The 13,367-nt window shown below is 41.1% G+C and overlaps 1 protein-coding gene across 1 annotated transcript in view; it reads right to left on the reverse strand.

Annotated features, from left to right (window-relative positions):
• Positions 1-552: 552 nt before the first annotated feature.
• The window catches only part of LOC117487213 (contactin-associated protein-like 4), a 70,389-nt gene continuing 57,574 nt past the window's right edge, over positions 553-13,367 (reverse strand). The window contains exons 18-26 of the mRNA XM_034135884.1: positions 13,123-13,341; positions 8,954-9,193; positions 5,517-5,623; positions 5,294-5,390; positions 4,771-4,904; positions 3,799-3,886; positions 2,278-2,481; positions 1,628-1,699; positions 553-773 (exon numbers count right to left, since the gene is read on the reverse strand). Of these exons, the coding sequence (XP_033991775.1) occupies positions 613-773; positions 1,628-1,699; positions 2,278-2,481; positions 3,799-3,886; positions 4,771-4,904; positions 5,294-5,390; positions 5,517-5,623; positions 8,954-9,193; positions 13,123-13,341 (1,322 nt within the window). The 3' untranslated portion in view covers positions 553-612. The remainder of the gene's footprint in view (positions 774-1,627; positions 1,700-2,277; positions 2,482-3,798; positions 3,887-4,770; positions 4,905-5,293; positions 5,391-5,516; positions 5,624-8,953; positions 9,194-13,122; positions 13,342-13,367) is intronic.

Genomic DNA, 13,367 nt, shown 5'->3' on the forward strand with positions numbered 1-13,367 from the left:
TTTCCTCCATACCCAAATCTCTAAAAAAGGGGCTGCAACGGATCTGATAAAAACTGATCCAGATTTGAACACTGTCCTGACGTCAGGACGGTGGCGCTACGGCTATTGGGCCAACTCCACCAATCAGGAGGAGACAGCCACGGCCATTGCCGTTCGAAAGCGCTGGAGACGCTGTAGTACATATGCCAGGCCTCTAGATGGTGCTGTTCTCACAGAATCTGCCCTTGCACAAACAGAGCTATAAATTGTCAAATTGAGCAAAATGAGGCATGGCTAAAATGCATGATCTGTTTGGTATTTAAAAAAAAAAAAAGTATAAATATGCCTTATATAGGTATGGTCCTACACTATATTATTCAAATATAGCATGATAGGTCCACTTTAAGTCATTATTTTGAAGATTCACATCATTAATTAAATATTTACAATTCCACTGCCAGTATTGACATATTATAAACACTTTGTAGTTGTGCATCTATTTACAGTCTTTACAAAAGTACAACCACAGTAAGAGAAAAACCAAACGTAGGAACATGAGTGTAAAGTGTGTGTGTCAGTCTGTAAAGCACTGAGGCTTGACAAGGCATCGGTCTGTCTGGGTCAAAGCTCCTCCTAAATGTAATATTCTCTCTGGTTCTCGCTCTGCACACCGCCCTGCAGGCTGTCCTCAGGCTTCACTTCCTGGTTCTGGCACGTCCCTTTCCGCCTGTAGAGGACTCGGGCCGTCACGGCTAACGCTGACACGGTCACAAAGATCACCACCGCGATCACGCCTGAGAAGAAGAAGAGGAAATAGCAAAAAGAATTAGCGGCTCAGTGGAAACATGGGATTTTACACCTTGTTTTATGTGATAAATACTATAATAATAATACATTTCATTTATATAGCACACTTTGAAAACAACGTCATCTCAAGGTGCTTCACAATGCTATAAGGAGAAAATAATAAAAGAAATACAATTAAAAGATATATCTGTGGAGGCGTGTGGCGCAGTGGATAGAGGCTTTGTGTTGGGATCAGGGGGTCACAGGTTCAAACCCCACTGCAGTCAGCATGTCGTTGTGTCCCTGAGACACTTCACCCCAAATTGCTCCTGTGGGGATTGCCCACAGTATTGAGTATGTAAGTCGCTTTGGATAAAAGCGTCTAACAAGTGACATGTAATGTAATGTATCTAAGAACATATTGAATAATATATGGTATGAAAAAAAGAAATGTTTTATGTGATAAATATTGTTTTTCAACTCTGAGTCACAGTTGATTGATAAGGATGTGTTTACTTACTTACTTAAATACAAATAACAATGTTATGAAGGACAGCTCAAGGCTTTTATTGAAACTATCACCAAAACACTCACACATAGATCTTTATCATCTTTTTGTATACTTGCATTGTTTCTAACCGAGTGAGGTTTGAATACCTTACGTTCACCAATTTGACGTTACATAAATTACATTTCTTTCCCCCAAAAATAAGCAGACAAACACATAATAAATCAATAAATCAAATTAAAGAAAACATTTGTTGTCATCACATCCAATTGCATCCCCACTCACACAGGGACACTTTCTGCCTGATGAGTGATATTAACATTAGTGTGAGAGTGAAACACGTTGCTGCTTTACCTCCAATCAGAGCCGAGTCGCTCCTCATGGCGTTCACCAGAGGCTGACCTGCTCCCACTGATCCGGACTGACCTGCAGCACAGAGACAAGAGACATGAGACACAGAGACACGAGTCAAGAAAGCACAAAGAGAAACTCCCTCCCACGGGGATTTTAGGCTTTGCAGACCATTTACATGCACTAAAACCGATATAACACTACAGGAAAGAGAAAACGCCAGATAGCATAATAGGTCTGAAAATGACCTGATCAGATTTTGGCCACTTTCTGATGTCATAACGATTTTTTGTCTTGTGTAACCATTAGCCAATCACCAACCAAGGTAACCCCCCCCCCCCACCTTATCACCTGAATCTCCTCCTAGAGCACCTTTGTGTTCTTTGTAACCAAATCTCTCTCAGAGGGGCGTGGGGAGGGGCTCCTTATTTTCATCTAAAGTAACAGACAGAGAATCAGCACTTTGGAAACAGGGCTGAAACAGAGGGGATTATGGGTAATGCTGCAATGATCTGTTTGGTGTTTCAGCCAATCAGAGATATGTTCTGTATATATCTGAGACCTATAATATATTGATGAAAGACAGTATAATAGGGGACCTTTAAAGTGTGAATGAAGTGACCAGTACAGAAAACACACATTTCTCCTCTGACCTGACAGGTGGTGTGTGGTTTCTGCTGCGTAGGGATTGGCTGAAGTGGAGCCACATGTGTTCGGGAGCAGAGGGCCGGTGACGAGGTCCGGGTGGAGCAGAGCGGCTTTCAGAGGGCTGACGGAGTTAAAGAGGACGGCCGACAGACAGCCTGTGAAGCCCAGAGAGGAGAGACGAGACATCTCTGGGTCCAACTCAACAGAGTCTGGAGAGGAGAGAAACATATATTAAAGATGGATCAGGAATCAGGAGAAACCTGTGGTTTGAGATTTGACCGAAAGATCTGTGTTTCTGAAACGTATTATAATGATATACCGCCTTTTAAATTGTTGTTTTTCAGCCAAATACCAGCGCAAAACATATTTGGAAGCACAAAAAAACATTTATATCATACAGTGCTGCACCATTAGTGTCTAATTTACTCAACGACAACTTTATTTCGATGTATTGACCCCTACCTGACTTGTAATGCCTGTTGTAAAATGCCATTATATAATGTGTTTTTACTGTATTTATTCCTAAAAAGTATTTTAATTTGTTTTGTAAAGCACTTTGAATTGTCGCGTACAGAAAAGTGCTATATAAATAAATTTGCCTTGCCTTGCCTTGCCTTGCCTAAAATGTTAACAATACATACATCTGACTTGCACAATAATGAACATGCAGGTAATTCACTTGAAGTGAGCATCTCCACTGTACGTGTTGGTGCATTAAAATACAATAATACCACGATAACCCTACTGCATATGTCAGCACAATGTCTGTATCATTTTTAGTTTGTTAGAAAATATGTAATGTTTTTAGTGTTTGTTGTTTAGTGTGTAACTTCCGGGAAAAGAAGGAAATCCAATTATAGTCAAATCTAGCATAAATCATGTCTTCTCTTGTTGAGATGAATGTATTTTATGCACGGTCCTTGTTGAATAAAGACAAAATAATAACTTTAATAACAACAATAAAGAATGCTGCTACAGCTTTCCAGAACAAATGACAATGCAATGTCTTCCTCCAAAGAAGATGCATTATGTAAGAAATAACAGAAGCATCCTGAAAGAACCAACATCTTAAAGGGAACATCCTGAAAGTTGTTGTGGCTTTTGTTCCTCTCGCTTCTTGTGAAAAGTTTGAAAACTAGTTGGGAATATTCTTTCTAAAAGAACATATTCAGAACATTTTGAATGCATCTTTGAATAATAGATACAAACTTCAGTTCATCCGGCTGAGTGGTTGGAATATGAATGATCTTTGTCGTGTAAAGATTGTGCCTTTTCTGTTAGTCGTCTGTCTGCCTTTTTTCTCTGAAGCAATTCTCTCAGTTAAAAGCTAGTCCGTTGCATCCATTGTGTGCGTGTGGTTTTAATCACATCACATCTTAGTGCTTAAAGGCTCCAGTATTTAAATGTATTTCTTCGTAGAGTACAAACAACAGCTGTCCCTGGGATGATAAAAGTTAGCAGCAGCGGTCTGAGAGACTGTCTGAGTGCTCTGAGCTGAAGGCCTCGTCTGGTTTCTTCAGACTCACCTGGCACTCTGCCGAGCACTAGAGACCGGAGGCCGTTCAGTTCTGCATCCGACGTCAGATTGAAGTCCTCTCTGGTGTTCTGGTCAATCTAAAAGAGGTTATAAAAAAGTGTCACTTCAAAATAAGCAACCCGAAAAAAACCTGCCAGAATATAAATACTTAAAAGGATGATTACAGAACTTTGGCAGAAGTAATTCACTATGAAACCTCCATGTTTTTGCAGAAAGGATGCTTTAGTTTTTTGTGATTTTCCTTATTATTGCACACTTAATGCATATTTATGTGTGGTAAAAAACAACCATGCAAGACAAAGCAAAAGGATGCCACATACTAAGGATGGATTGAACTTCTTATAATTGTACTGACAGGACTTCAGAATCAGTGAGACAGTTTCATCTGGTTGAAACACAGTTGAAGAACCAGCTGTGTATCATCAGCATACATCATGTCTAACTGCAAAGTGCTCTCATTTATTACCTTTCCCTCTGCAAGCTATTTTTAACTAATTATGCTTATAAAAAGTGGGGTGTACAGAATTGGCAATATCCAAAAGTGAGGCGGACATGTCTCCAGCATCCCCAGCGTAAACGACACGGACCTGACAACTAAAATGAGACATTTTAAGCATGAGGCTCTAGTGCTCAAAGCTTAAAAAGCTAGTCTTATTTTGAAGGTAAGAGAAAAAGCCTGCTTGTCGGAGCTGATAACACGTATGAGTCCGTTGTTTCACTGCGGCTCAGATTTATTATCTGTGAGTATTTCCAGCAACTCGTCCCTGCATGTCGTCTTCTTGTAGATTCTCCCGCTGGTCACTGTAGTAGACTGACAGAGAGGCTGCTGGGAACTACAGGGTGACTCTGGTTTTAGTACTGACAGTGTGTGTGTGTGTGTGTGTGTGTGTGTGTGTGTGTGTGTGTGTGTGTGTGTGTGTGTGTGTGTGTGTGTGTGTGTGTGTGTGTGTGTGTGTATTACCTGCAGAGAGACAGCGTCTGCCCTCCTGCTGATGCTGACAGCATGAAGCTGTGCGTTGTTGAGGTTCCTCACTTTGCTCCTCAGGATCTCTGCCTCTCTGCTGCCGTCCAGCCTGTAGCGCACCTCCAGCTTGTCTGAACACACACACACACACACACACACACACACACACACACACACACACACACACACACACACACACACACACACACACACACACACACACACACACACACACACACACACACACACAAGGCTTAATACAAATACAGACTTTGTGTAACACAGTTAAAGCCCTTATCATAACAGCACAATGCGTGTGAGCGAACAATATCAATATAAATCCTGTAGGCACAAAGGAGCAAAACATGTAAAGTTACCAAAGCTGTGGATTCAACAGAACAGGAAGCAAAAGGCTGCTCCATTCGGCAGAGAGACAGACATTAACCTCATACAGATCCTAAAGGCAGAGCTACAATCGTAAGATAAGTTAGTCTTTTTTAAATAAAGGTAAGAGGCTCACCGTGCTTGTTGAGCAGCACAGCGAGGTACTCTCTGTGGAAGGAGCTGACGAAGAGAAGCAGAGCCGGACTCTGACTCGTCCTGAAGCTCAGGGAGATGTTCTCTCCTCTCAGGGAGATGTTCTCTCCTCTCAGGGGGATGTTCTCTCCTCTCAGGGAGATGTTCTCTCCTCTCAGGGGGATGTTCTCTCCTCTCAGGGAGATGTTCTCTCCTCTCAGGGAGATGTTCTCTCCTCTCAGGGTGAAGTCAGAGGAAACGGAGCTGCCGTTCAACACCGACTCCCTGAAGGTGTAGCTGACGGATGTTCCCGACTTGAAGCTGGCTGAAACCTCTGCAGAGAGGGAGATGATGTCAGGAAGTTTAATAACAGGGTGGTAGGAGCGATTGTCTCCTTTGTAGCATTATAGTAAGCAGGTGTAAAGCATAATAGGCCCCTTTAAACGCTGATACTTCGATAAGGTTACTGTCTTTAGGGGAAATTAGTCATTTTTACCTTTTACATTTTTAATCCCATGATAGCAAACACCTGAAGGTAAACTACATCAGTTCATCTGGGGGATTTTTCACTATCCATTAGGCAACGCAAGTCAATTGATATAACTAGTTTCAAGACAAGGCAATTCAAAGTGCTTTTCAAAAAACATTAAAAGCATTAAAACAGTGTTAATGATTATGATTACAGTTGAAAAGACAATTTAATTTGGCAGAAAAAGAGAGAAAATGAACACTAAATAAAGATAACCCTATTTGTTTTCTTTTCGAATACAGATATCACAATATTACTGCTATTATAAGTTTTGTGTGAAAATCTGAATATTTTGACAGCCCTGTCAGTTTGCTGCCTTCAAGGTGTTTTAACACACACACCTAGTCTTCTCGTTAATTACGTTCTCACGGGAACAAAGAGTCGTCACATCAGAAACACAACCTCCTATGATTAAAAAAGCACACCAGCTGTTTTTTTATGTTAAGACATTACAGGAAATCACAGGTCTGGGTGTTTAATTATCAGATTAATTTGGTCAGCTGCTTTCTGCTGAAAGTGGAGCAGCAATTATGCGTTGTCAGAGCTGCTGTTCAAACACTACATACATCACTGAGTTATAAGATGGAGAGCAAAGACATACAGTGGCTTTATACTCATTCAAATGATATGATCCCTGCAAAACTGTGAACCAAACCTAACTTTAGTCAAACTCAACTTTTAACAGTAAAGGCAAAAGGCAAATTCAGGCAGTAAGCCAAACCTATTCGAATGAGTGAAAACACACAGAAAATTAATCTGTAAAAGCTTCTTGAAATTAAATGTTGACCCTTTGAAAAAGACAATATTTTAAACAGCTTTTACTGTATGGTAATGTTGTTCCTAATTTCTCGTTCCAACACAAAATGATGGTGACATTTCCACCCTAACCCTAAATCTAACCTGTTACCCCCCAAAGCTTGTTTGCAATGTAACACATTCAGTATTCAGTTCAGCAGGTCAGCAGTTTTTGGACATCAGCCACACACCAAAAGCCAAACGTTTCCGAAGATAAGCATATGTCAGGATTAGTTTCCAGGGAAATGTTCATCAAACAAAGATTGGAAGAGGAAGAAATTGTAGCAAGATCATTTTGCCACAAAAATTACTTGAAGGTAAAATGATTTCCCCAATTTTTCATACTGGTACAGTCGACAATAGGGTCCTTAAATCCCCATCATTGTGCCCCAGGTGCTGCTGGGAGATTAGGCGTACCTCCAGAGACGGCAAAAGTACACACATCCTTTACTCAAGTAGAAGTACAGATACTCGTGTTTAAAAATACTCTGGTAGAAGTAGAAGTACTGACTAAAGTTCTTTACTCAAGTAAAAGTAAAGAGGGCTTTGAAATGTACTTAAAGGGGACCTATCATGCAAAATGCACTTTTGTACGTCTTTTATACATGAATATGTGTCCCCGGTGTTCCAGGGAACTCACCAAGTGTCAGAAAACACAACCCTCTCTATTTTCCTCCATACCCAAATCTCTAAAAAAGGGTCTGCAACGGATCTGATAAAAACTGATCCAGATTTGAACACTGTCCTGACGTCAGGACGGTGGCGCTACGGCTATTGGGCCAACTCCACCAATCAGGAGGAGACAGCCACGGCCATTGCCGTTCGAAAGCGCTGGAGACGCTGTAGTACATATGCCAGGCCAGTAGATGGTGCTGTTCTCACTGAATCAGCCCTTGCAAAAACAGAGCTAGAAATGGTCAAATTGAGCAAAATGAGGCATGGCTAAAATGCATGATCTGTTTGGTATTTTGAAAAAAAAAAAGTATAAATATGCCTTATATTGGTATGGTCCTACACTATATTATTCAAATATAGCATGATAGGTCCACTTTAAGTAAAAGTACCCATAACTAGCAGCTGTTTTAAAGAGTACCTGACCTCCCTTTATATTAATAGAACAATAATGTCATTGTTAGCTAATGAATGTTTCCATGCTGAACAACGGCAACATGACAACGTTTTCATTGGTCCCTCTTCTTTAGAGAAGACCAGGAAATGATGGATACACGGATCGTGTTCAAATCAATAGGCACGCAATGACTCTAAATAATAATGATCACGCCACCAAACACACATTCAAACTAAAGGAACCAGCCTGTTTGGGAAATGTGAGAAGTAGAAAGTACAGGTATTTGTGTTCAACATGTAAGAAGTAGAAAGTACAGGTATTTGGGTTCAAAATGTAAGAAGTAGAAAGTACAGGTACTAGTGTTCAAATGTAAGAAGTAGAAAGTACAGGTATTAGTGTTCAAAATGTAAGAAGTAGAAAGTACAGGTATTAGTGTTCAAAATGTAAGAAGTAGAAAGTACAGGTATTAGTGTTCAAAATGTGAGAAGTAGAAAGTACAGGTATTTGTGTTCAACATGTGAGAAGTAGAAAGTACAGGTATTTGTGTTCAAAATGTAAGAAGTAGAAAGTACAGGTATTTGTGTTCAAAATGTAAGAAGTAGAAAGTACAGGTATTAGTGTTCAAAATGTAAGAAGTAGAAAGTACAGGTATTTGGGTTCAAAATGTAAGAAGTAGAAAGTACAGGTATTAGTGTTCAAAATGTAAGAAGTAGAAAGTACAGGTATTTGTGTTCAACATGTAAGAAGTAGAAAGTACAGGTATTTGTGTTCAAAATGTAAGAAGTAGAAAGTACAGGTATTTGTGTTAAAAATGTAAGAAGTAGAAAGTACAGGTATTAGTGTTCAAAATGTAAGAAGTAGAAAGTACAGGTATTTGTGTTCAAAATGTAAGAAGTAGAAAGTACAGGTATTAGTGTTCAAAATGTAAGAAGTAGAAAGTACAGGTATTTGTGTTCAACATGTAAGAAGTAGAAAGTACAGGTATTTGTGTTCAAAATGTAAGAAGTAGAAAGTACAGGTATTAGTGTTCAAAATGTAAGAAGTAGAAAGTACAGGTATTTGTGTTCAAAATGTAAGAAGTAGAAAGTACAGGTATTTGTGTTCAAAATGTAAGAAGTAGAAAGTACAGGTATTTGTGTTTAAAATGTAAGAAGTCAAAGTAAAAAGTCGTTAGAAAAATAAGTAGTGGAGTAAAGTACTGATACCAGAAAAATGTACTTAAGTACAGTAACGAAGTATTTGTACTCCACTACTTCCACCTCTGGGCGTACCTGTGTGGCAGAAGGCTCCGGTGAAGGCAGAGGAGGAGCAGTCGCAGGAGAAGCTGAGCGCTCTCTCCACACAGCGACCCTGGTTCTTACAGAGCGAGCCGTAGCTGCTGCAGTGACCCGGACACCCGGCCTGGACCCCGGGGGTGATCCTCGCCCTCTGATCCAGATCCAGGGTGACCCCGTTCAGCTGCAGAGAGCGAATACACCCCCGAAAACCCTTCTGCCTGGACGCTGTGCCCCCTGAAGAGAAGACGCAGAGGAGACACTTCAGCATGCTGTATTGCATCTTGCCTTTTCTCTTTTTATATGACTGTTAGAAAAATATCACTGGTCACCGGCTTGAGCTTCAATAATCAGGATCCATGTATTTATTATCCTCTCCAGAATGGAAGTAGTCATCACATACAGAGCATCAACTAGTTCCTGAACAGTGTCCTTCACATGCTGATATCCAAGAGAGGGAGTTACACAGTCACAAGATGGAGGAATAGAAAGCAGTATTCAATGTTTACTTCAGATTAGCTCCACGTCAGAAATGATCATGCTTGTCATATGTCTATCTCCATAGAGGCTGAATCATCATGTTAATCACATAGCTATCATATGCCTAAAACAGTCCTGATGCTCTTCTAGGTAATCATACATCCTGTCACGTACACAGCTACAGTTGGGATACCTTTGTTATCATGTGTTACTCTGATATTGGAAGAGTACATTCAGTATTTTCCCAACAATGTCTCACTCTCTTCTTCACTGCAAAAGCCGTTTTGCAGACAGGAAAAAGGAGTGTGATTTGAGGAGATACAGATTTGAAATAAGTGTAATAATCTGCCAGTTCAGCGAGATGATTAGGCTAACAAAGAAATCTTAAAATAAGAATAAAAATGATTGAAATAAGAAACATATCTGGATGCTAGAAAAGGGACGAATGTCTAAAAATAAGCAGAAAAATACAGATATGTTGTTGCTTTAGGAATAGTTGTCATGGTTTCTCATAAATAAATACGAATCTGACTTTAAAGGACCCCATGTGATTCTTAACACAGAAAAGATCTGCGGTATTCCCGACTTGAGTTATGCTTCCGACAGAGGACATTTACTTTAAAAAAAGTTAAATTGAACTTCATATTTAGTTCACCTTATTTCTTTCTTTTCCCTGCAGAGCCTCTCAGACATCACTCGTGCAAAAAGGTGCAGTTTTTTCAAGCCTGATGCTCCTAGAGCCAAACTATTTTGAGCAATTATTCCGGTTCAATAGCCCGTCTAACTCGGACAATTTAGGGCCATTTTGTGCCACTTTACTTTATGTTCCCGGAAGAATTTAATTGACGAGTAGATGGAAAACTTTTTGACCTTTAGACACGATAAATGTGAAACCCATACTAATGCTACAGCAGCTCATTATAGGAGCAAACCTCAAATCACAATGCTTTTTATAACTACTGACTATTTGTTCAAAGGAAAATGTGCTTTTTAATGTAAATTCACACTTTCCAAGCAGCGTTTCCTTCGTTTCTGAATAGTATTAAACTTCCTACCTAGTTTTAATCACAAAGGTTTCATTATTTCCTATTTTCTAAGTGCAGATTGATTTGAAAAAGTCTGCACTACTTGAGTTGATAGATATAATTGGGAGGGATGAAACCCTCTGTAATGGTCACACATGCAGAGTGAAATGTGTTCTCTGCATTTAACCCATCCTAGTACCAGGAGTCTAGAACCAGGAGTCTAGTACTAGGAGCCACTGCTCCTAGTACTAGACTAGCTATTGTACAGCGCCCGGGGAGCAATGGGAGTGATGGGGGAAGGGGGGTGTCCGGTGCCTTGCTCAAGGGCACCACGGCAGGGCAGGAAGGGAACTGGGAGCTCTCCAAGTAGCAGTCGACACACTATTTTAGGTCTGGTCGGGGACTTGAACCGGCTCCCCTACAGCTCCCAGTCCAAGCCCCTACTGACTGAGCCACTGCCTTCATATATTGATATATCTCAATCAAATATAAATGCAGATGTGATGTTCTCCATGATGGAGTATGCAAGCCAAGCAAGCCTTTTCTTACCATATATTATTTAATCGAAATAAAATCGTATTATTTCTGTGATCAAATTGCAGGGTGACAGTGACTGATATCACATTTTATAATAAACAGCTACATAAACAAAGATTTGTCACCACCTTCAAACTGAATTTCTGAAATGATGAGCTGATGAAACGCTGTGAAACAAAAACTGGCAGGTGAAAAATTCAAGGCTTTTCATTGGTTGTTATCACCATACTGAAGCTGGCAAGCCGTCAATCTTTCTGACAAATCTCCCGTTCTGCCTGGCATGTTTTTCCCCTTCCCAGCGCATCATTTAGACTCCAGAAGTTATTGTTTTCTCACATTACAACCTCGAACTGTCCTCCAAGTTTACTCTGCTACCATATAATTGTCTCAGAGCGCCAAACTGGCAACTTGGAGACGTTTATGATGAGATAAACAGCTTTCTGGGACTGCAGCGCTGATGAGGTTCATATCAGGGCTCGGAGTTTCATCAGGAGCTGTCAGGAAAGTTCCTCCACTAATGGACTCGATATAAACTCTGCACCAAGGTTACTGGGAGGAAACTGACCACTACAAACAAGACATCATCCTGAGGACTTTATCTCAGTCTATTAGGTGTTTATAAAGGTATCAGTTTCATAACCTTGGCCTGTGTTTCGTTCATTTGCTGAGGTTTGGGATTGATTGATCTTTTTTAAATCTGTCCGTTTCAATGTGGATCAATAAGCAGACAGCTGCTCCCTGGACAGAGTGAACTAAGATAGGAGCTTTAGTGAGGAGTATTGCTGAAGGCTTAAAGTTTCCATCACTATCTGTTTACTTCAGGAGGCTGCCAGCTTCCCTTGGGGTCAATAAAAAAAGCAATACCAGTACAGAGTAATCTTTGTGTGTGTGGGTGAAAGAAAAGGTACAGAGTCAAGGAGAGAAATTGAAAGGAAGGCAGAGAGAGAAATATGGTTTTCATTGAAGACTGAAATGAAGGGGAGGTTAACTTCTAAAAGTTTTTTTTTTTTACATGGATATAAAACATTCATAGTTTATTAAATATTAAGATTCCTTAGACGTTGTTTCCTGCAAATGACGCGTTTATCCGCCCGGTACCGGGGGGGCGGTGCGTAACAGGTTAAAGCAGTTTTGAATTGCATTTAAATTAAGTTAGCTACATTTTCATGAAAACTGGGATGATCAACTTATTCTCCTTGGACATGTACATCGTTATATTAATCAAAGCAATCATTAAAACGTGCGGTCAACAAAAAGTACAACGGCCCTGTGTCACCCTCTCTTCCACACACACACCTCACGCAGGTGAACAGGATTATAATGAGTGCCGCCCATATCCATGCGACCCAAGCCAACCAATCAACAGAGATCAAACAAACACCCTATATCAAAAACAAACGCATTGCTATATACGTTTCATGGCTCCTACACATCCCTTCATCTGTTCATCCCCATCGCCTTACGGCCCGTCCACACAGCGGCGTGCGTTGAAAGCTTCCCCATTCACTTTGAATGGGGTGACGTCACTTTTCGCCGAACTGCATTGTGGGAAGCGAAGCGGAGCTTTGCTGGCATGGCTCGCTGCAAAAGCTTCTGAAGCTTCGGTGGAAGCGTCAGCCAATCAAATCCCGTTTATGCAAATCTGCCAGTACAAGCGCTAGCCAATGAAACCGCGTGTATGCTGGGAGAGACACACTGCAGGTCATTTCCTCATATTCAAAAAAATTGAGCAAGCTTCAATGCACGCCGCTGTGTGGATGGGCCGTTACTCCCCTTCATTCATCCCCCCTCCTTCATCTCACACTTCCTACATCCCTTCTTCCATCTGTACATCACCACATCCCTTCCTCCCTACATCCCTTCATCCCTATCTCTCTACATCCCTACATTCCTTTCTTCCTTCATCCCTTTCATCATCCCTTTATCACTTCCCCCCTACACCCCTCATCCATTCATCCTTTCCTACATCCCTTACAATCTGTCATCCCTTCATGCTCTTCCCTCTGTCTCACATAATCCCTCTATTTAATGTTCAATATCTCCTGTAGATAAATCTTAGTACTTGCTAGTGAGCATGTGTTCAGCAGCCACACACACACACTCCATACACACACACACACTCACCTATAAATAGCTGGCTGTTGAGCTGCAGGTGGATGTGCCCGTCAGCCGGCGCCTCCTGAGTGGCAGCCGGCAGCTCGTCGAGGCGCAGCGACGCCTCTTTAACGTTTCGCTCGGCGCGGATGCGGTGCCACCGGTTATCATTCAGCGGAGAGTCGGCCTGCACACGAACCTCCAGAGGACCGTTCCCCACGTCGAAGGAGAACACCACCTCAGAGGAAGCTGAGGAAAAGAGGCAAGAAAGTAAA

Source organism: Trematomus bernacchii, unplaced genomic scaffold, assembly GCF_902827165.1.
Source record: "Trematomus bernacchii unplaced genomic scaffold, fTreBer1.1, whole genome shotgun sequence".
NCBI classification, from domain to species: domain Eukaryota; kingdom Metazoa; phylum Chordata; class Actinopteri; order Perciformes; family Nototheniidae; genus Trematomus; species Trematomus bernacchii.